The 22,553-nt window shown below is 44.6% G+C and overlaps 2 protein-coding genes across 3 annotated transcripts; both read right to left on the minus strand.

Annotated features, from left to right (window-relative positions):
* Positions 1-102: 102 nt before the first annotated feature.
* Positions 103-726, minus strand: lenep (lens epithelial protein). The gene has a single exon (XM_085801291.1). The coding sequence runs from the start codon at positions 491-493 to the stop codon at positions 299-301; it is 195 nt and encodes a 64-aa protein (XP_085657417.1). The 5' UTR covers positions 494-726; the 3' UTR covers positions 103-298.
* Positions 727-1,033: 307 nt separating this feature from the next.
* shc1 (SHC (Src homology 2 domain containing) transforming protein 1) lies at positions 1,034-21,838 on the minus strand. 2 transcript variants are annotated; one of them, XM_085801290.1, is made up of 13 exons: positions 21,599-21,838; positions 10,238-10,595; positions 9,923-9,993; positions 9,363-9,426; positions 8,194-8,313; positions 7,088-7,141; positions 6,669-6,720; positions 6,088-6,214; positions 5,825-5,972; positions 5,499-5,556; positions 4,959-5,075; positions 4,107-4,363; positions 1,034-3,969 (listed from the first exon to the last, which is right to left on the minus strand). In XM_085801290.1, exons 2-13 carry the CDS (start codon positions 10,592-10,594, stop codon positions 3,841-3,843), a joined length of 1,554 nt encoding a protein of 517 aa, XP_085657416.1. In that variant the 5' UTR covers position 10,595; positions 21,599-21,838; the 3' UTR covers positions 1,034-3,840. The 2 variants fall into 2 exon arrangements, with proteins under 2 accessions (XP_085657416.1, XP_085657415.1); XM_085801289.1 differs by lacking the exon at positions 21,599-21,838 and having other exon boundaries at positions 10,238-11,055.
* Positions 21,839-22,553: the final 715 nt, after the last annotated feature.

A 22,553-nucleotide genomic window follows, 5' to 3' on the forward strand; every position in this document is an offset into this window, starting at 1 on the left:
TCTGATTTAGTAAACCTATTCCTCAATGAAATTTCCATTTTCTAAAATCAAGAGCCACCTCTTTTGTAGGTAACTTCATTAAATACATTAGAGAGATTTTGATTCACTGTGTAGGCTACTAAAGTGGTAAATTGTTGACATATGAGACAAGACTCATACTTGCCAATGCTTTGCCAGCACCGCTGATCAAACACTCCATTTCTGATGAAATAAAAGCTGGTTGAAATTACACAATGGGAGCCAACGGAGAAACGGAGGAAAATCAATGAGCACTTGATCTACTCTCTCTCTCAGTCCGTCAATCCAGGATCTCTTTGATGCACCAGCAGCAGAGGAGGAAATAGAGGCACTCCTTAACCGACTGAATGAAACTGTAGGCAAAGTTTCCTCCCAGGAAGTTCTTGCCCCTGCCGAGACCCATGGCCATGTCCCGCAGGTGCTGTCCCAGAGAGGAGGAGGGCATGGCTTGGGGAAGAGGACGCTGGGGATGCATTGCTCTGGTGAAGGAAGGGGAGTGATCAGGCAGAAGCAAGAAGGAGGGCAGTCGATGAAAACAGGAGGAGAGGTCTGACAAATGGGACTGGACCCGGCTAATGCGACAGCTGAGATCTGCTCCGTGTTCCCGGCACCGTTGGCTCCTCTACTTATAACCTCCTATGTGAACTGCAGGTTGCCTCCTTTCACATCCTGTGATTTCCAGACTCTTCCCTGCTTTCAAACATTCGCTGGTTGATTAAAGGCCTTGTTTACCTTTGCTGTGCACTGTTCCCCTCTTTTGTGTATCACCACTCCCCCACATACTCTCTCTGAGCCTTAACAATCCCTGAATCAGCCCCCTTCTGTTACAGCCTCAAACAAGAGAGTTCCAGCAGCTCAAATATTCCCCTGTGCCACATCCCACTCTTTGTTCGGGACAGCATGTGACAGGTGATTATAATTTCTAGGTATGTGTTGTTTAATCTTCCATCAGAGTTTAAATAAATACTTGGGTGAATTGTGCAATCATATCAAAAGGCAAACTCACAAAGAGAGATGAATGATATATGTATTTATATATGCAATCTATATTTTCAGATACAGGTGTAAACAGACATGTTTCCCTAAAAACAAAAAGAAGTATTAAAACGGAAATATATAAAGTAAAAATCAATATCTGTGCACACTATCTGAAAGTAACCTTTGGCTTTCAAAAAACACAAATGAAAAAGTACAACAGCATCATCGACACTATCACCAACACCAACAACAAACAAGAAAAAAAAAATGTTTTGAAAGGATTTTCATGCAACAAAGGCAACTGTGATGAATGATGTTAATACAGGACCGGGTCACTAATGATGCAGAGGGTCATGTGGGTCTATTCCAGCACTCACGCACGCACACGTACACACGCACACAAATACACACTACAGGCGCACACAGCCATGGTAGAACTTCAAGCTCTGGTTTTCCTGTCTCTGACCCACAAACACCCAAAAAGGCAGAATGTGGGTGTCCGACTGACCCGGCTGTCACTCTGGTATGCGTGTGCATGTTAGATTACATGTGAGCCCACTTCAGGGTATGAGGAATAGTTGACAGTTAAGGTGGAAGTTGAAACATCCTCTCTTGTATTTCATTTCAGGAGTTTGGCCACAATCTCTTTGACAAGTTCAGTTGGCTTTTAAGAGCTACCTCAGTGCTGTGGTGTCTGGCTCGGTGTTACTTATTAAATAAGTCTTTAAATACACAACTATGGAGACCATAATCTGATACTACGCGGAACAGTCAAAAAAATTGATGTTATTTACAGATGCTCAGGAAATATCCCCCCCCTATGGTGACATCAAGTATCTGTGACTATAAGCTGAATGCAAGAATGTGCATCAGAGGAGATTGCCATCACTGGATCTGTTTGTGTGTGATTACTGGAGTGTCGTTTTTGCAGAGTCTTTGCTGTTTAACTGAGAGGCTTGTGTAAGATTCTCCTGTAGTCAACTACATTTGAATTAAGTACATAAGGTGACTGCATTGAAGTGACGTGACTGCATTGAAGAAACAAGGCACGATTAAAAAGATAGAAAAAACAACACCATGGATTGAGGGAGGAGGAAGCGGACAGGAGAAAACTATAGTGTGAACTTCTCCCTCCAGATCCTCGACAGTATGTGGAAACAGCACACTGAGGAGCAGCATTTGGCTTAACATTTCATCGTTAGCAATGCTCCAAAAGCTCGTATGTTCAGTTAACCCCGGAACCCAACTTCATTGGATATACAAGGTTTTAAAAATGATTCCCTCAAGTGATTATAAAGTAAAGCAACATCACGATACGCACAAAATTATCAAACCAGTCACTATGACACACTTTCTTTTTGCAGAGGGAAATCCATTGCTTTTGATTGCTGGACATTATTCATTGGCCACCGTTTAAAGGGGGGTGTCCTTACAGCTCTCCTTTGCTTTCAGTTTGCTTCAGAGAACACTCTGTAAAGATATAACCCATAGATTGTCAATGCAAACACATACTAAGGTGTCAGTGAAAAGCAATAGGTCTAAATGATCTGATCTATGCTTCTCAAAATGTAGTACTTTTGTGTTTGTGGGTGACATCAATGCACTTTAAAAAAAATTTCCTTTATGATGATATATTCAGGCACAATCACCTGGATTCTTCTTCCGCCTTAAACAGACTCATTTTTATGTGCATGTCTTTCTAAATAAGCTCCCAATGCTGTAAGTACGCAACGCAAGATAAATAACTTGATAATTATCATGGCTTCCTCTGCTGTTAGCGACCAAGTTCGTGTTCTTTGGCATGATGGGTGGTGCAGACCGTGTGTGGTGTAAAGATGTATGTGTGTCTTTGTTTATAGAGGGATTGGGCCGATGCAGCCGTTTACATCCTCCTAAACTTCAAACATCCAATTAGCCGAGATAACAGATTGAAAATAAACACATGATGGTCATTGGCATAGCAGTCCAAGTTTTGCATACAGGCGTTCTTCGTCACTCCGGGGGTCAAAGTTCAAAAGTCTTTCATGGGGGGAGCGGTCGGGGGTAGGGCGGCCCTCCTGATTAGATTGGAAGCAAACTCGTTTATGCATATTCGCCAGTCAGAATAACATCAAAGTCAGGTTTGCTGCTGAAGTGCTCAAGTGACACCTGAAGCAAGTGTTTGTGTTCGAGCCTGGTTCAGTCTCTACAACAAAGAAGCATTTACCATCCAGTTTGCGTTTTGCCTAATGCGTTCCAGCGACAGTCTGAAGAGGGAAATCATTTCCCTTGGATGAAAGAATGCATGCTTGAAAGCACAGAAAATCTCATTCCACGTCCCATTTATGCTCCTTCTTTCACTCTTCGGTTCCATTATTTCTTTGTACACAATTCCTTGAATTAGTAAAGTGTTCAGTTTGGTTTTTTTTTGTTTTCCATAATTGATTGTTAAGATTTTTTTTCTTTAAAAGAAATTGCATTTGTTTTCTGCCCCGTTCTGAAATTAGGAAAGGGATCCTCCCTGGTTCACAGTAGGCTGTTGAGAGATTGCAGCAGTACTTCTCCGTTGTTGGAGGGATGCGCCTGATAGTCGTTGGGGTCGAGGAGGGACTGCATATCACAGTTTGGCTTTCAGAAAGGACAGGAACATGTGGCAACAGCAGCAATTAAGTGATTCTGCAGAGAAACTGGTGATTTTTTTTCTTTTTTTTGGCTTTCTTTGCTATGTGTGTGTGCCGATGTACTGTTTGAATGTGTTCAGTGTAGTGTCGCTGTGTGTGTTATAGCATATGTGGGTGTGTTTGTCTTGTCTGTTGATTTGACTGTGTGTACATTTGGTGGAGTATTTCATTGGTCTGTGTAATGTCAGGCCCTGCGCTCAACTGGCTGTTGCAGGCACACTTCGCTACCAGCTGATACGATGGGGAGTCTGTTGTCCATGTGGTAACTGATCAGGTGACTCACACTTTCAAACCGATGGTCTTTTGTGCGGACCTACAAGACAAAAAAATGTGTATATTAAAAGCAAGTTTAACCGCACACATAGACTCATGTGTTAATATGACTCTTGTCTATTCACTCCTCCCCCTGCCTTTTGCCCTTGTGATCTCTTCCCTCCCTCCGTGACTCACCACTCCTTCTGGGTCGACTAGTAGCAGGTGTTTGGCCTGACCCCCCTGCTGTCCTGTGAGGACGTACTGTCCGGGCGTGGTCCCAGACTCCCGCACCAGGAAGTCACCATCGCGGGTCAGCAGCCTCTCTGCTTCCCTGCGACTTAAGCTCCCGTGGAACCAGGTCTCCAACTGCAGCTGCTGCACAAGGGGAGGCGCTGCTGTCACCGAGCTTGGGCCGCCGTGTCCAGAAACCCCCAGGGCGTCGTCAAATGGCTCTTAAAGAAAATCCAGACACACATGTGTAATATTATATTTCTCTGATGTAACTCAAAATGCATTTTCTTTTGTCTGTATTTCTATTTAGAGCAAAAACTACTGGATCATGTCCAAGTAAACCACACAGTTTCTGGCAGATGTGTGCTATACAGTGATAGTGTTCAGTGTCTGTAATGTGAAAAGCTTTACCGAGTCAACCAATCACATTACATAAAATGCCCCTGTAATGGACAAAGGCACTCTAATTCCCTTATCTCCCTCCAAGGCTGCCTTCTGTGGGCAGCTCCACTCCTCAATTAGCCAGTCATATGGAATGTAAAGTACACACTACTCTGCTCATCTCCTTACTCAATGATTAACCCTTCGGCTTGCCTCATGGTGAAGAATTTTCAGTTACCAGCAGTTTTGGTCATTTTGATTACAACAGACACATTTTGTCACTTACAGGAAATTGTGTGTTCAGTATTTAGTTTCCCAGCAGGCTACTTTGTCATTGCCAGTTTTATTTTATTTTTAGAAATTGCAATCTGTTTCATTCAGATTTATCAAGCTGAGACGATATTCCCAACAACACATCACCATAAATGCACTCACTCATGTCAAAAGCGTCTCTGTGAGCGTTTCCATTTGCTGCAGCTGGGGGGCGGGGTTTATCCACATTGACGTATGAAGGATCATCAAACATTTCCCGTCCCCCTTCTTTGGCACCCACTTAAAAAACAGGAGAAAGAAACCCAGACATAAATAATCCTAGCACTTCTCATGTCTCGTATTAGCTTTTCGTATTGAATGACATTGAAATCAGCCAAGTCAAGACAAAAACAAAGCAACAAAGACACAAGAAAAAAACTGTGACTGATTTCTCAATTAGGGGTAATTTGTGGTTGTTAACAAAAGCGGTCAGTAAAATACCCAGTATTTAAAAGTTGTGGCGCTGACTTCAAGCAGCTCTATATGCAAATCTGATTGTTAATGAGCAGTGTTCTGTATTGAAGGAAGAGTTGAGGACAAATAATAGTTTAATCTCCGTATTTAGTTTTGAATGATGCTCTGAGTCATCTCCTTTCAGCCTCGGCCTGAATGGCAGACACTGAGAGAGACAGAGGCAGACGGGCTGGCAGAGACAGAACTCACCTGGTAGAGGCGGCAGAGGCTGCTTGTGAATGTCATTCTGACCTGGCTGTCCATAAGGCTGCAAACAGAGAGGCACAAAAACAAATTATGAGTCATTGCATCATGTGGACCTGCGTCAATAAATTAATTCTCTGGGAAAGGGTTACCACGGTCAATAAACATCTGTTCCTTGACTCAAACCTGACATGTTTCTGACACATATAGCAGTCAGTGGATGCCTCAGTGTATCATCTCTTAATTGCAGTGCTTACAGTGTTTGGATGTGTTGGAGCATGTGTATGAGTATATTTCATTCTCCTTGTTGTATTCATGTGCACACATCTCACCAGCGTGGCCCCTGGGCGGGTTCTCATGTCAATCAGTCCACCAGGGGGAGGCTGTTTTCCAGGGAAATTATTATAGTAAGGGACATCAGGAGGCGGAGCAGTCTCATCATCTTCTTCCTCCCATGCAGAGCTGTCAGACTGAGCCATTCTGGGAGAGAGAGAGTGGTAATACCAAAGCAGATACAAAAAACACACGGTGAGTGGCGAAATAAGAACACAAGCTCTTGTTTTGGGCTTGCATGAACACAGATGTCCACATTTACCTGTCGTGAGGGGTGACCAGTTTGGGTGGGTTCTTTAGATACTGTTTAAAACGTAGCTCGAAGGCCTGACCGATGGTGCTGATGACTTCTTGCGCTAAACCCTCCGAGCACTCTAAGATATGACATGCTGAAAGAGAGGCCACATAAATGAGAATTAAGAGAGGAAGCCAGTGTAGAGTAGCTGCATCAACTTGAGCCAAATATGCAGTCACCTAGTCGTATATTTAGCACATACTGTATAGGCATGAATAAAGCACATCCTGCCTTTCTTCTGATGCACATTAAGAAGTAAATATGCTTTTCCTGTGTCAAACACATAGGAATATAAGCAACGTATAGAGCCATTTCATTTATTTGATAGGAGTCATTCATATTTTTATAAAACAGCTTGTTTGCCTTTATGCATAGTGTTTTGCTGAAAGTGCAGTTTCACAGCCTGTTTCACCATGCAGTGAGAGTGAATGTAGAGAGATTTGCAACTCAAGCATCAGAGGATTATGGTCAAACCAAGAGCCCTAAAAAGCAGTCTGCTGGCAGATGCTGCCTGAGTGCAGGTGTCATTTTGCTGTTTCTGCGCTCACCTCTCTGGTTGACTGGGTCTTTGGCCACATATGCTACGTACTCAGCCGTATCCTGTGGGAGACAGGGGAAGACAGTTAGGGGAAGAGGGTAAGGGGGGAAAAAAATCGATAGCAGGAAAAAGTGAAGGGCAGGTTTAGGATAGAAAGGTTGGGAAGAAGAGGGGGGAAGACAACGACGAAGAGGAAAGAGATATAGCAAAGCTGCAGAAGTTAAAAACATACACTGAGCTGAAAGAGAGATAACAGGAAGTAATGAGATCAGGCTTGGAAGAGAACGACTGCAAACCAGCGAGGCAGCAATGGAGTGAGTGGTGTTTGTAAGAATAGACAATGACAGAGGACAGGAAGGAAGGATATGCAGGCGGAAGAAAGATGGAAAATGTCCAGAGTGAGATTTGAGCTGACTTTGGGTGACTCACTGGGTCTCCTCCAGATGCGAAGGAGATGGACTGCATGTGATGGTTGGCGATTATCTGCGGAGAAAAAGAAAGAGAGTGAGAAAGAGAGAGAGACAGAGATAGAGAGAGAGAGAGAGAAAGAAAGAAAGGAGAGCATGTGGGTGACATGAAGTATGTGGGAAGTGAGATGAAAGCATGTGGATGGAGAGACAAATGTGCAATAATTACTGAGAAAAGTGCTTTTTTCCCCCATTGAGCACCATCAAGTGCAGCAGAGATAAAAAACTAAGCATGGATGGAACACCTTTTTAACAGTCTGCAACAGCCGCCCATGTTGGATCAATAACAGCATCAACACTTGCTAATGCCCTCTGCGCGATGTGTGGGCTGTATTTGTGAATGAGTGTATGTGCACGGCATGATGCTTTCTGCGCTACGCGTTAATGTGTATACACTGCACTACTGTATATCATTTCCCCAAAGAAATAGACATTGTTCAGTTGCTTGCTATTAACTCATAAGCGGTCTAGTAGGAGGATCACATCCTGCCCTGTGGTGATGCAGGAATGAAGATGATGGTTAAGAGGGATTTGTGCATCATTCAGAGCAAATGAAGCAAACAAAGTGGAGAGGAATTATTCTAAAATTATTTATTTATGTAACCCAGAAAAGGGTCACACTGCTGATGACTTAATCAGCTATGTTTTGATTTCAGAAGATGTTTTCTTGGTGTCAAAAAAGATTAATATCCACAATAAAAATATGGGTGGTGAAAATGAAAACATTTACATTTTCATCATAACTGTCATTCTCAGAGAAGATAAGATACAAATGTATTAATCCTGAAGGACATTCTTAAGTTTATCCTAAAAAGGCAACTCTTTTAAATCCTTAAAACCACAAGAAATCCCTCTAGCAGAGGGATCGCCTGCTTTACTCTGCTTCAGTGAAATGCACAGGCTAAGTGCACTCAGGATAGCAAACATACCTCGGGCTAAAACAGAGCTCTAACAATCAGATGCATCTCTGACACAAGTCTCTGGGATGTATCTTCCAAACACCGACAGTGTTTTTGAGAAAAATACACGCAACAGCGGCTTCAAGAGTAAACTGCTTTCAGTTCTAACCTGTTTGCAGTCAGAGGCCAGCAGATTGAGGCTGCTGGTTGAGATGGTGAGGCTGATTGTCATGCCAGCAAACTGCAGGTTACTTTTCCCCAGGATGGACGTCAGACAGCGAGAGGAAGGCTGCGAAGGGGAGGCACAGGCCATGAGTAATAAACAAATAACATGCACATACAGAAACATACAGGTTTTTCTTTTTTTTTTTTTTACTTTACTAACAAGGCACGGTACTCCAGTGAGTGCTCCCTGCTTATGCATGAGCCTGTGGGTGTATGTGTGTAAATGCCTGTGTGTGTGGGAGTGGGAGAACAGCTGCAATTTTGAAAATGATCCTGTCTCGAAGGCCAACTGTGACCAATGGGGAGTAGACGGGACAGTTCACATACTGTGGGCTGTGCCAAGAGCATCAAGCAGACCATGCCAGCACTATTGTGCCAGCTTGTTTATCCCAATCCTGCTTCTCCTCATGGCTTTCATCCATATCTGCTCCAGAATATTTGGAGTGCAGTGTGAGACCAGCAGCATCACAACAGGATGCACATGCTCAGCCACATTAACCTCAGTCCGGCCAAATCAGAGGGACTAGACTAGTTTAATCTATTCTTACTTACATTCTGTGTTCTGCATTTGTCTGGTGCCCTGCACCGCCAGACGTTCCTTGGTCAGTCGTATGGCTGCTATGGCAGCGGGGCAGCTGGATTTAGCCACCTGTTTTATGAACTGTTTGGGCGGGTGTTTTTAGTTTTACAGGAATACTGTGAACAGCCACTCACGGTCTTTAAACGGCACACTTGCAGCTGTGTCTGCTAGTCTGACGTGTTGCTACGACTTGACACTGGCTCCACAGAGGAGCTACAACTCTACCGCTCCAGCTTCCCCTTGGGAGATGATGAGGGGCGGGAGGGAAAAGAGAGACCAGAGAGTCGTTGGTCATTACCTGTGAGTAGCCCGCTGACCGCAAGAGTGTACAATCAGCCTAAATCCAGATCTGTGTGTGTGTTTGTGAGGGAGGGAGAGTGTGACTAAATAGCCAACTGACCACAGAGTGGACAATCAAGCTAAATCTAGCTCTTATCCAGAAACCCTTCCCACTGCTGCCCACTTAAACCATATAAATAAATAATGCCCTGTATGGGTGTGTGCTTGTGTGTGCATGGTGTGTAGGCCTATACCTTTCTCCTGCGCTGGGCTCCTTTGGCTCCGGGTACTGCCTCGCACACCACAGAGATGGCCTCCCTGAAACATTACCAACATGCAAGAGTTGCAACAGCATGTCATTAACTCTCACACCTTCCCGGATTGACAATTATGCGGATTAAATGAGATCTGGCAGTTGGTGATTGAATTTATCGTCCCTGGCAACAATAATCGTCTTTGCCGCAGAGACAAACATCACTACGGAAACCACAAGGAGACCACCAGGATTCCAGAACATTCTAATTTAAGGTCTGAGAGAGCGAACACACTCACACATACACACACAAGCAGATGCAGTCACAGACAGTAACACAGAAAGAAACAAGCAGGCGAAGGAGGTGGGACAGACAGACAGACAGTCAGCGAGCAGACAGAGCAACATATATGAGCAGTGAGAGGCGCATGTGAACTTTTCCGTCCGATAATTTCGAAGTCTAACCACACGTTTACCTTCTCACACCCACGTCGTGCACAAACAAGAGCTGAAACGAGACGCGTAGCGGGCCAGGGACTGATGAGCAGTGTGTGGTCTCACCTGGTGACCTGAGTTCTGGTATTGAAGTCCAGCGCTCGCATCGACTGTAGCACCTCCACGCAACCCATGTACTGCCCAGGAAACAGAAAGGGAACAAATTAACATCAGACATTTCCTACATCCCAGTCCCACTGGACACATCGAACACAATGTGGACAACAGGGGAAGAACGTAGGACTCTAGAAAGGATGCACACACACACATATCCACAGATATATATGTATATATATATATATATGCAAAGAGTGGAAAATGAGATGTGTAATTATATGTTTTAGTTATGGGTGAGTAAGAGTGTGCCACCTGCTTACTTACCCGTACAGTGTAGGAAACGCCGGTGGTGCTGACCACAGTGTCTGAGTGCAGCCAGCCACGGGTGGGCTTGTTGACAAAGGAGCCATGGCGCGTCCACTCATCTCCTCCCAGCTGCCCTCCTTCCACCCGGGCCCTCCTGGGCGCCCCTCCCAGCCGGTTCATATCCTGCAGAGGAGGTCGGGGAGGGGGAGAAGGAGCAGTTAGAGGGGGAACGGGGTGATGAAGAGGAGGGGAGGAGCTAGAGTTGCTCCTGTCGTCCCCGGAGGACTCGACAGGCGCCTGAGGTTGCTGCGGCCTGCTGGAGGCCTTGAGTCCAGGTAGAAGAGTGGCAGAGACGCCCAGACGAAGAGATCCCATCCTTGGGAAGAAGGAGCAGAGCGTGGTGGGGCTGTTCTCGGCCGGGCGGGGAGAAGAGGGGGGCAAGATGGGAGTGAGAGATGAGGAGGAGAGAGAGGAAGGTAAACCAGGGGAGGGAGTGAGCGGGGTAGCAGGACTGGAAGGAGGGAACGATGATGGATTGGAGTTTGTTTCATCAGTCGAGCTCAGCGATTCACTCCGAAAGTGGGTGTATTTGGTTTTTGGGACAAGCTCCATAATGAATCTGCAGTGTCAGTTTTTATATCCGTGCAAGTCCACAGAGGCTCTAGTGATTCAATCAACGTCTCTTTGTCTCAGCATTCAAAGTTTCTCCCTAAAAGGACACACAGCCATCTGTCTGTCTTGCTCAGTGTAAGAGCTGAATCCATCTGTCTGCTTGTCTGTCCTCCACTCATTACCAGGCAGCCAAAACCAAACTGCTGTAGAGACGGCTTTATCCACAACGAAAGCAGAATGAGAGAAGGTGCAGAGAAGTGGGGTGTCCCAGTTAATGGCAGAATGCAGATGAAAAAAGTTTGTTTTTAGTGCACCAGTGCAGATCATGTTGTCATCTGTTCACTTTAAATCTGCTTCGAAGTTCATTCTGTTCCCAGGGACTTGTGATGACGTGGGTTTAGCTCTCTAAAAAAGTGTTCATCTCAATGTTTTTGCCATAATGTAAAACAATATCTGTGTATCTTGTCCCAAATAACAGCCTCCCGTTGAGGACCAGTTATCCAGCTGTTGGCAGCACCATGAAGAATCAACACAAGTGATTTCTCTCAACACCCCTCTCACATGTGTGTCTTACAGCGTTGAGGGGTGCACACTTGTGTGTGATGTGTTTACATGCGTGTGAGGCAGCATAAACGTTCCCTGCCCACAATGCCTCTTAGATTATCAGTATGTGTGTGTGTGAGTTGGTGTGCGCACATGCGTGCATGTGTGAAGCAGCTCCCCTTGGCAGCTCTATCCTGCCTGACATGGGCCCATAAAAATCCTATTAGCAGCCAACGAGGGGATCGCAAGGGGATGCACGCACTAACACAGCAGCAACACACACACACAGACACAATACACAGCTCCAATTGGTCGATACTACAGAGAGCACCTGCAGAGCTCAATGAAGCGCAGAACTGCTGAAGAAGAGAGAGGAGGCTCACTGATGTATGGCTAGTCTCCAACTCCTGGCTGCAGCACACTTTCCTTAGCACCTAATTTTCAAGTGCGCTGCTGCACTCTCTAATCAAGATTTTCATCAGGTTAGTTTTTTTTACTCTCTTTCCCTCTTCCTCCAAATGGTCTCATGTCCTCTCTGAATAGCCCTCGCTCTGTCCCTCCCTGCGTCTCCGTCCTCGTCTTCCCTCTTCTTCCAGATGACTTCCGCCGCAGCTTCTTTCCCTTTCTCTGCACTCTTTCCTCCCTTCTCTCGGTCTCCTCTCCTCTCCTGGAAGTCCTCTCTCTTCCTCCACACAATATACTCCGCCAGCCTCTGTCTCTCCAACGCCTCTGCCCTCTCCCGCGCCACCACTTCCTCTCTCCTCTTCCAGATGATCTCTCGCTCCCCCTTTCCCCCTCCCTCGTCTGCTCTCCCGTTCTCCAGGCTGTCCTGTTTAACAGTCCCTCTGTCTAATGTATTAATGGTGATCCCTGTCTCTCTGCCTCCCTAACCTTCAGAGTAGGGATGGCTAGAGGTTAGGCATGGTCACCTAAGTTAGACACCAGTAGAAATAAAGAAAAAAGTTAGTACTTAAGACTGGGCCAGCAGAGTTGGGCCCGTCCCTGACTGTAGATCCTGATATGGCTAAAACAAGTGAGGCTGCCTTGGTTCAAGTGTGTTCTCTAGAACTGGCCACCTCGGTTAGGATGTTTTTTTGTTTTTCTCAGGAGCACCATTAGACACTGGTAGTTTGAGTCTGAGATGTTGTCTGTGTCTGGTACAGTGACACACACTGCAGTAGCACGGTGGTGATGTAACGCTGGAGAATGTAGGTCATTGGATGATGTCGACTACCGGTGGGCTTGTTGTGATGGTAATGAGACCTGATTGGTCTGGTTTGAACTACCAACCCAGGGTTCCCTGAATGATGCTGGAGGCTCATCAGAGTTGAACGTGAACTCTCTCACCCAGCTGGAAATGCGAGATTAAAACTGCATTGGGTGGATGTGTTGATCTCTGCATGCACAACTGCGATTACCCTGTTACTTTATTTCTTGCCAAGTACAAATAACAAGCCCAGATTATCGTCAGTTACCTGAGAGAAGTGCATTGACACAGCCTGATATGATATAAACAAGCCAGATGTTATACTCTGGAGTCATTTCCTTATCTAAGGCAGGGCTTATCAACCGGTAGGTCAGCTCTCAGTTCTAGTACCAACAGTGCACGACAATATTATTGTCATATTCTGCATAGTCCAACCTAGAAGGCAAACAACAGTGTGTTTACATTAACAGTCTCTTGCAACCCAAAGTCACGCAAACAAAACAGTCTGCACCAGTTTGACCTCAGTAGGAGGCAAGGCTACACCTAAAAGCTGGTTGGCCTACACCTCAGTGCTGTTGAGGCACTAGTCATATTTACAATCTGTTGACCTTTAACTCTCTTCAAGGAGAGCAAGGTTTACACACACCTTGCCTTAACCGCTTACACAAGGTTGTAAATTTGGCACCGAAGTTTCAGTAATGCCAAGTGAAAACGAGGACTTTTCCGCACATTAACATTTCATAACTAAACTGTGTTTGAAGTACAGCGCAGCAGCTTGCAGTGGGCGCTGGATGCATGGCAAAGGAACAGTCGCCTACACCAGTCTAGCACCACAATTCTAGCTAGTCATCCATCTGGTCTTGGCCTAAAAGCACCATGGAGAATCCAGTCACACGGAACCACTGCCAGACAGCCTGGGATGATCTCCAGAAAGCTGTAAAGAAGTATGGCTGGAAAATTTGCAAAAGACACCCAGTATTTGGACAATCAAAGAGCATGCAGAACAAACAAAACACTCTGTTAACACCCCTAATAAAAACCAGAAATTACTCCAGAGAGAGGATAAGCACCTAAGAAAGACAAAATATCTGAAAGAAAAAGGAGTTAACGCCAATTCCTGGTGCGTTCTCAGACACAGGGGTGCCAAAATGCTCTGTTACAGAGGCAACCCTCGCCCTGCCCGAGGATGTTTTAGTGCACAGAACACAGTGTAGGTCAGGTGACTGCAGAGATGACCCTCTACATGAGGAAAAATCCTGAGTCACCTACATACAGACAGTAACAGGAACAGACTGTCAAGACATAACACACTAATGATCAATGATTAGTGGCCTTGAGGCCAAGCAGCTGCACAGAGTGATAACAGAGTGATATCTACAAGTGAAACCAGTAAGATAATCTAATTTATCCAGCCAGTCCTGATAATGCCCACATCAGCCTGACTGATGAAGATGCTAGTTGCCGTTGTTTAAGGTGAGATCAGGACAATCAGGGCTGGGCTGATTCACAAAAGACTAATACACAGGATGGGGAGGGGGGGAGACAGGTGACCTGAAACAACCCTGATTTTCAGAGACCGCTGAGCTCCGCGTAGACAAAGACCGTCTAGAAAAGGAAAAGAAAAAAAAAATCCTGTATATAAAGAAACTCTAAAAATTGCACACAAGCATGGACTAATCAGGGCTCCTGTTTGTCTACTAAATATGTACAACTGCCTAATGGAACAGCACCAGTTTTAAAGGATAACACGAGGAAAAAGAACTTTACATTGTGTTCTGTCTGCAGCTGCCGCCCGTTGCTATGGCAACAGACATTAAAAGAGATGCCTGCGGAGGATATATACTCTGAAGTCCCGACAACAGCAGAAATCTTCAGACAAAGAGATAACTGCTTTGTCAAATCACATGGCAGCAATTTGTTGCCGCATCTCAGGGTCGACCTTTTGTTTTCATCCAACAGGAGGAAAAACTACAGACTCCTCGAAGATCAATACAGGTTTCAGGAAATGATCAAAGTTTTCTCCAGCGTCGCGCCAGCCATAAAGCCCAATCAATGTTGACATCCCATGTCGGCTGCATGCACTGACTCCAACTAGAAAAGGTGAAGCTGTATGTCTGACATTCTTATGACAGAACAAACAACAACTACATGAACTGTTTACTCCTAAAAGACAACACTTAGGTTTAGAAAACTTGCATAAAAACAACCTGAATATTCTGTGCAGCTGAGCAGCTAACAAAGATAACAATTGTATAACATACTGCAGAATAGATCCTATGCTTATAGGGAATAGAAAACCAGAAGTCACAAAAAAGAGTCTATATATATACACAAAAGAAAAAAAAGTAATTCAAATTGTTCTGTATAAAGTGAGTCAATTTTCCTAAAAGTTCTTTCGTCTTTTTTATGAATGGCAAAACACAGATAGTTCCTCTTTTGGTTTAAAGATCATACAGTTGATAATCCATGGTGATTCATCTAAAGCTGGGCTCCATTTTCACATTAGAACCACATTAATGTTTAAACAGCCTCAGACTGTCCGGTCATTCGTCCTCTCCTTCCTCTCTCTGGCTCTCCGTCCGTCCACTCCCTGAAAAACGTGCTTCTCCACTGATCCGCTCTTCCGCTCGATTAATTCACAAAGTCACTGCCGGCAGCTCCTCTCCATCTATCCTCTCCTCCGTTTGGCTTCCTCCTCTTTCCTTCCCTCCTCTGTCAGTCTCCCTCTCTCTCTCTCTCCTTCAGCAGATGGTGAAATGGCAGTGCTGCCAGGATGGACAATGGCACTCCTTCATTGTGCTCCTCTTCTCCCCTCACGTCTGTCTCTCATTCCCACTTTCCTTCAACCTCTGTCTGTTAGAGGGACGAGCACGCTGTCTGTCCTCCCCTCCTCCCAGTCTGGGTGGGTGATGCTGCCTCCCATTTTCTCTCTTACCATCTCTCTCTCTCTCTCTCTCTTTCACACACACACACACACACACTCACTCACACTCACTGCCTCTGCCCTCCCCACCTCTTTTTCTCCCATCCAACCTCCTTCCTGTTTCCTCCCCTTCCCCCCACCTCCTCTCTGCAGCCTCAGTCATTTAGCAGTGTACATGTGTATGCACAGCAAGATGCTGCGCTCCTGCACATTAATGCACACACTCCAAGGGGAGATGGAGATGTACGGAAGGAAGGGAGAGGGGTGAGGGAAGGGGGGGGGGGGGGGGGTACATATGTATGTGAGTGTGTCCATGTGTAGAGAGGAAGGGTTGTCCATGTTGGCAATGCAAGGCTCCTCCCTTATTCATGTTTTGTAACCTGAGAAACAGATTGAAAGGGGGGGAGAAAACGAGAGGAAGGATGGAGACAGACAGAGTAGGAGAGTTCACCCTCCCCCTGTACAGAGTGTGACATGAGGTCACTCTATACAACCTTGATGATGGTGTAAAAAAAAAAAACAGGAGAAAGAAAGAAGACCACCACTGAGATAAAAAAAAATATATTATATATCTGTGTTACTACATGAGGGCTGGTTATCACCAGGCGAACAGAGTGACTACTGAGAGATTGTGTTGAAGCAAACAGAAAGTGGAGTTCCCAGAGATTGGTCAAGACATTCAAGCGCATCTGATGAGAAAGCAGTGTTGCGGAAAGCAGAGGAAACCACCCATAGAACACCACAGGAACCCAGCAGAGTGCAAAGCAAGAAGTCCTCAAATGACACCCCAAACATAACAGTCCCCGCTGCAGTACTGTGTTTGACCACCACGCAATCATAATGTGGCCGAGCACTGCACTCAGGGATGTGAAGGATCAAAAAAAATCAGACAACTGCCGAGAAGTAGAGTGTCATTCAAGATAATATCTGTCACCGTACACCACGCAGTGATTGCGAGTGGTATGATAGTGATTGGAGAAGAAAGCCCCCCTCCACCCGTGAAGCCTGCACCACGCCTGTAACCAGTGAAACACATGACACACCGTGGCTTAGAGTTGACAAATTTTGTGGGGGGTTTTTATTTCTATATTTCAGTAAGTAACTGATTTATATGATAGAGACTAGGGGATCACACTTGCCTGACAGTTTATTAGGTACACCTTACTAAAACTAATGCAGTCTAATATTAGCCCCCTGCCAGTAATTCTACCTTCCACCTTCATGAAGGATATTATATTCAGTGTTTGAACATGATGCAATGCAATTCAATAGGACTACAGACTGCAGCCTCATGCAGTTTATACAAAAACTACTGACAATTATAACCATCATGAGGATAGGCTTTATTGCAGAACTGTTATACTGGACAGTAGCAGTTTTAGCTAACTCAATTCACAATACATTTACATACACAGCACAATTACTCTAATAAAAACTAAAATCTCAGCGTGTTAACATGCATATGTTGACACTGTGAATTTAGTTTCCAGTTTCATACTGCCTTTTATTCATACCAGTAAAAAGAGCTTGTTTCCTCGGATTATTTGCATGGATTCATCAGTACAATGCATCACACTGTATTGTTTCTCTGGTTAAAAGTCTGATGAGTAATTCTCTTTATCAGATGTAAATGCTGCTGAGAAAGCAGACATAATGGGTCATGAAAGACTCCACATCTTTTATTTCGAAGTTTCAATTATTACATTTTAATAAAGTCAATAAAAAGCGGCATAACTACAATATGTAAAAAATTGAAATGTAGGTCATTTAAAGTTTTTAACCCTCCAAGAGAGAAATGCCAGATTATTTCCAGGTCCCAGGTTTCACCTACTTTAACCCACTCCTTACACCTCTTATCAGTCTCTGCCATTATAATAATTGATGTTACATTGTAGTGAGAAGAAGCAACTCCTTGGCCACTGTGTCACTGTGTGTTATTGATTAGCTGGTTGTATCATTTGAATGTCTTACCATATATTCCATCGGCCAACACACGCTGCCTGTGATTCTGTATCCCTAAAAACACCAAAGTGCACATCAGCACACGATACACACACACACATAACACACAGAAAACTCACAGAGCCAATCACAGCTCGCTCCAATGCCGCCCTTGCAGCTACTCCAGTCCCAGCATGCTTTGCTCCTAGGATCAGCTGTGGAGTGGGTCATGGGACCATCTTGATATAAACAGCCCAAGTTGATCAAGCACACAGAGACACAACATTGACATAAAACAGATAGAGAGAGCGAGACTGGTTGGGAGACGATAACAGAAAGTGAGAGACAGAGGAAGAGTGATATACGAGAAAGGCAATATTCCAGTGTGCATGTTGAAACGCACTCTGTGGAATGAAAGGAATTAACTGAAAGGGCCGCATGTGTAGGATGTTTGTGTCTCAGCTTGCCCAGCACAAGTTAGCAAGTGTGTGTTTTGTTTCTGTGTGTGCAGGAGATGGAATAACTCTCTGTGGAAGCTCCAGCTAGTCAGTATTTATTAGATGAAACAGTCAGAGACAGGCCGAGACACAGCTCTGGATCTAATGCGCGCTGCACGCTGCAGGGCCACATGTGCTGTCTGCTCTTATGCTGTATATCTATGAGTGTGTGCGTTTGTGTGTCTGTGTCTAATGGGTTTTGACCCACCTCATTCGCTCCCTTACATACACAACAAGACAAAAAAAAAGACTGTAGATGAGTAAACAGGCCTAGTCTGACCTTTTCCCTACTGGAGAATGCTGTTTAACATCACTCCACATTATGGAGACAAAAAAAGACAATGATGAAGACGACGAGTGCGGAGGGAGCAGCGGGATGCAGCGTAACGTAGACAGGCAACCCTCTCTGATTGGAGGAGATGTGCAACCACACACACACACACACACACAGTATGCAGACAGCGAAATGACAATCAAATTTTCAAAAATTAGGGGTGGGAGTGAACATTAGATTAGCCAGGCATTCAGCGGGACGGCGTTCAGCTTGTTTCATAGCTCACCACGCACACAGCAAACATGTGAGCTGGCTATTTTAGGTTGTGCCAACCCACTCCCCCCCCACACCCCCCACCCTCTGCCACCCCCTCTAACCACACTCCCACATCTCTATCTCCTTCCATCATTCCCTTCCTGCTGCCACCCACTGCCTCTCTTCACATACAACTTCCCCCTTGCTATAACTGTTTATTTGCCACAGACAGTGTTACTTCTCCACTTACTTTATGAGTGTGTTGCGAGTACCGACTCAAATGCGTCTGCAGCATCGGGTGACAAAACTGTGAAAAGTTGGTATGCTCTGCCGGGCCTTGATGCTTAAGTTCATGTGCAGCTATTTGCGTTGCAATATTAAAAGTTGCTGTGATGTAGACGTTTTTTTAAATTACATACAATATATACAATATAATATATATATAATCAAGGGAAACTTGCCATTTTCTGCAATTGGTTCATGATCTTTAAGGATAAACCCTGGTCAACCCTACCCACTGTAGGGTTGATACTTGTGTGGTAGAGGTATACCTCAACACCAACACAATAGCGGTAGAAGGGCAGAGGAGCTCTAATCTGCAAAGAGGTGAGCTTTGAAAATGCAAGCTCAGCTTTTCGCATCAAGAGAGACTGAGCATGATAAGAGACATCAAGGTAAGTCTCATCCTAAATCGTACTTTGTTTTTTAGAGTATATAAAAGCATGATGCAATCGTGGATGTGTGTTATTGTCTTCCAATTGTGCTTATAATAATGTGTATAGAATGTGTTTTTTATGTGGTATGCTGTCTTCTTTAAAGGATGCCCGTTAACATCAGGCAGAGGGACTACCGTTGAAAATTAGCCTTTTAGCTAACTCGGGTACATTTACATTTGTTTTTACAATGTTTTACAGTATTAACGTACACTGTCCCTTTTCAAATAAACTAATAATAATAAGAAATAAAACATACTGTGTCAAAGTAAACGTGACAAGCGTGACCAGTTAATTTATTGTACTATGACCAGAGAATTAGACTGGCTCTGCTATGACTTATGTTCTGTTTTATAAACTCCACCCAAGCGATGCTCATTTTTTACATCACACAGGACAAACTGTGGTTAACAGAGAGCGCTGAGCATGTTGCATTCGGCCCAAGCAGCACAGGAGGAAACACAGCTGTGCCTCGGTCCCATTGTGTAGAGAGTAGAGAGGGGACAACCACATGCTACGACCTCGAAAACAAACTCCTACACTTTGTTTCCAGAAAACACACACACACATATATGTAAACCAGACACCGACAAACAAACCCCCTACTCTGACAGACAGATAGACAGACGCAGTTAACACCTTCAACACAAAAAAACAAACATCCTCACAGACTGACACACCACTTAAAATTGCATTATATCCTGTTAAAGGTCACAACACAGAGGCCACAGAGGAATAGATGAGTTTCAAGCTTAAAAAGCCAAATTGGAGGCTAATATCGACATTAACATTCACAACTAGAAAAGAAATCAAAGCTTATTTCTGGAGTGGCTGTGTGTACATCTGTGGTTGAGTCTATGGCTACGTGCAGCAGCGCGCACACCTGTCAAAGAGAAGCTGTAAGTGTCACGCTATGCTGTCAATCAGGACTAAAGCTTTTACTGGTGACTGATAGGGTTTGAGTAGAACTGGACAGATCCAATTTTGATCAAGTGGATGTTGGATTGTGCCAACGCTGTGATAGAGTGGGCGAGATGCTCCACTTTGACTGACAGATTGTGTCTCTGGCTGTCCTTCTGTTTGTGCTGGATTTTTGTGCTTGTATATATGTGTGTATGCGTGCATAGGTGCACGTGGCCCCATTTGTCTGGCTCCTGACGTGTCTGAATCTACCATTTTTCGGATCAGTTGTTGATCGGCGCCTTCTCTTCCCCCACCATTTCATTAGCGAAGATAACTTCCACCATATACTATCATGTCAGGGGCTGCTGGTCTGAGCGGTGTGGCTGACCCTGATAAGAGGCACTGAGCCCACTGCTTTCAGCCACCTCAATCATCCCACATACCCTTGAGTCTGTTTCCATAATAGTCTGTCTGTCCTTCACTCATTCATTGGTGAACTTTAACTCTGTCACAGTGACCCTGTTTCAACACATCTGAGGTGTGTCTCCATGGATACGGGGTAAATAGTGAAACAGCTATAACTTCACTGAGTGTCCAGATTTATGCACGAGTGCTCTTGGCTTATCTCATAACATATGATTTTACCAAAATCTGAACAGATTCATCAGCTTTTTACTCCTGGCATCGCATGCTCACCTTTACCTGTATAGACTTCATTTTAGGGTCAAAGATGCAAACAAACTGTGACACACAGCAGAAAACCATTGTCTGAAACGGTCTCAAGAAGTTAGGAGCTTTTCAGAATAAATGCCTATCAATTGACTAATCCTTTCAGCCCTGACTCACTCCTGCTGTGTCTAATAGATATCCAAAAGGCATTTTCACTGACCTATTCTCTATTCATTTGCTGAGAGAGAGCCATAAGCTTGGGGCCACTCAGTTGACTCCTCATCACTGGCTTCTTCACACTAACTACAGTGCTTTGACACAATGTTGTTCAACCGGTAGCTACTGGGACTATTGGCTCAAACACACACACACACACACACACACACACACACACACACACACACACACACACACACACACACACACACACACACACACACACACACACACACACACACACACACACACACACACACACACACACACACACACAGAGAGAAACACACAGAGAGAGACGTCTGACAGCGTGAGGACGGAGGTAAGTTAAACATTGTGTCTAATGTGTGCACAGAGCCCAGGCTGGTCATGACATGAGCGACTAGTTTACAGTAACCCGACAGGCTCCGCTTCACCGTGTCGTCTTATTGTAACACAAACACACGACTAATACACAGACATAATAGTTCCCTAAAGGCAGCACAAATAAAGTGAGTGGCCTCCTTCGTTAAAAACTTTTTAACATGTATACAAAAACAAAAAAACTGCGCTAACATTGACGCACGACACGTACAGCCTTAACCATGCCCCAAAAAAAGTGTGGTCAACTTTAACGAGCAACTTACCAGCTCACTTCCTCCCGTTGCCTCGAGTTGTCCCTCCTGCCCGCCAAACAGCTGCTGCACTAACTTCACCTTAGTTTCATCCAACAGGACAAAGCCTCGCTGTTTTGTTGTTATTGTTATTATTTCAATCCGTCTCACACTTATGGTGAACTTTCATACGATTTGTGTCTAAACTTCTTCTTCTTTCCTCTCCCTTTCCTTCCCTTCCTCCTCCCCCTGCCCCCCCCCCACCCCCTCTACGGTCACGACAGAAGCCACTTCCGCGAACAAATGGCAACGTCATCTGGCCGCGGATCCTGTGCGTGTGCGTGTGTGTGTGAGAGGGAGAGTTTCTTGGCCCTGTTTTGCACCTGGCCCATTCAGTACAGATTGCGCAAAAGTAGATGTCCCAGATCGCAAGCCAAAGGCGGAACACAATTTACCTTGAACAAGTGAAGTGAAATTCCGTTTTCGTCCTTTGTTACCGCAAGATTTCAAGTGCCTGTGTTTTCCCCTGCACTGACATCATCATCATCATTGCATCAACTTAAACTCATCAGTATAGCCTAGTACATTTATAGCCTATATGAGATGTTGTATTTTTCCTAATGGGCAACAGCCTACAGCTGTTCTGTATGGTTCATATGGCCTGCCTGCGTCACTTGTCCTCGAGTCCTCATCAGCACAGTTTTGATTATTGATTATTATTTTACCTCTCTCTGTATGCCTTTATACACTTGGGTCCAACAGTTCCAGTGTAACAGCTCATAATACATATGCATAATAACATTTTTTTCACAGTGGATAATATTTAGATATGCCCTAATATAAAATGTGTATTTTGATATTATTGCCTCATGGTTATGAATTATGTTAATTCTGACCTATAATTGTATTCTATATACTATATAACAATAACTGGTTCTCTCTGGGTCAGAGGGAACTTATGCAGATTTTTCGGTTTACCACCTTCAGA

This window comes from Trachurus japonicus, chromosome 16 (assembly GCF_045865225.1).
Source record: "Trachurus japonicus isolate A0001 chromosome 16, Traja_1.0".
NCBI classification, from domain to species: Eukaryota; Metazoa; Chordata; class Actinopteri; order Carangiformes; family Carangidae; genus Trachurus; species Trachurus japonicus.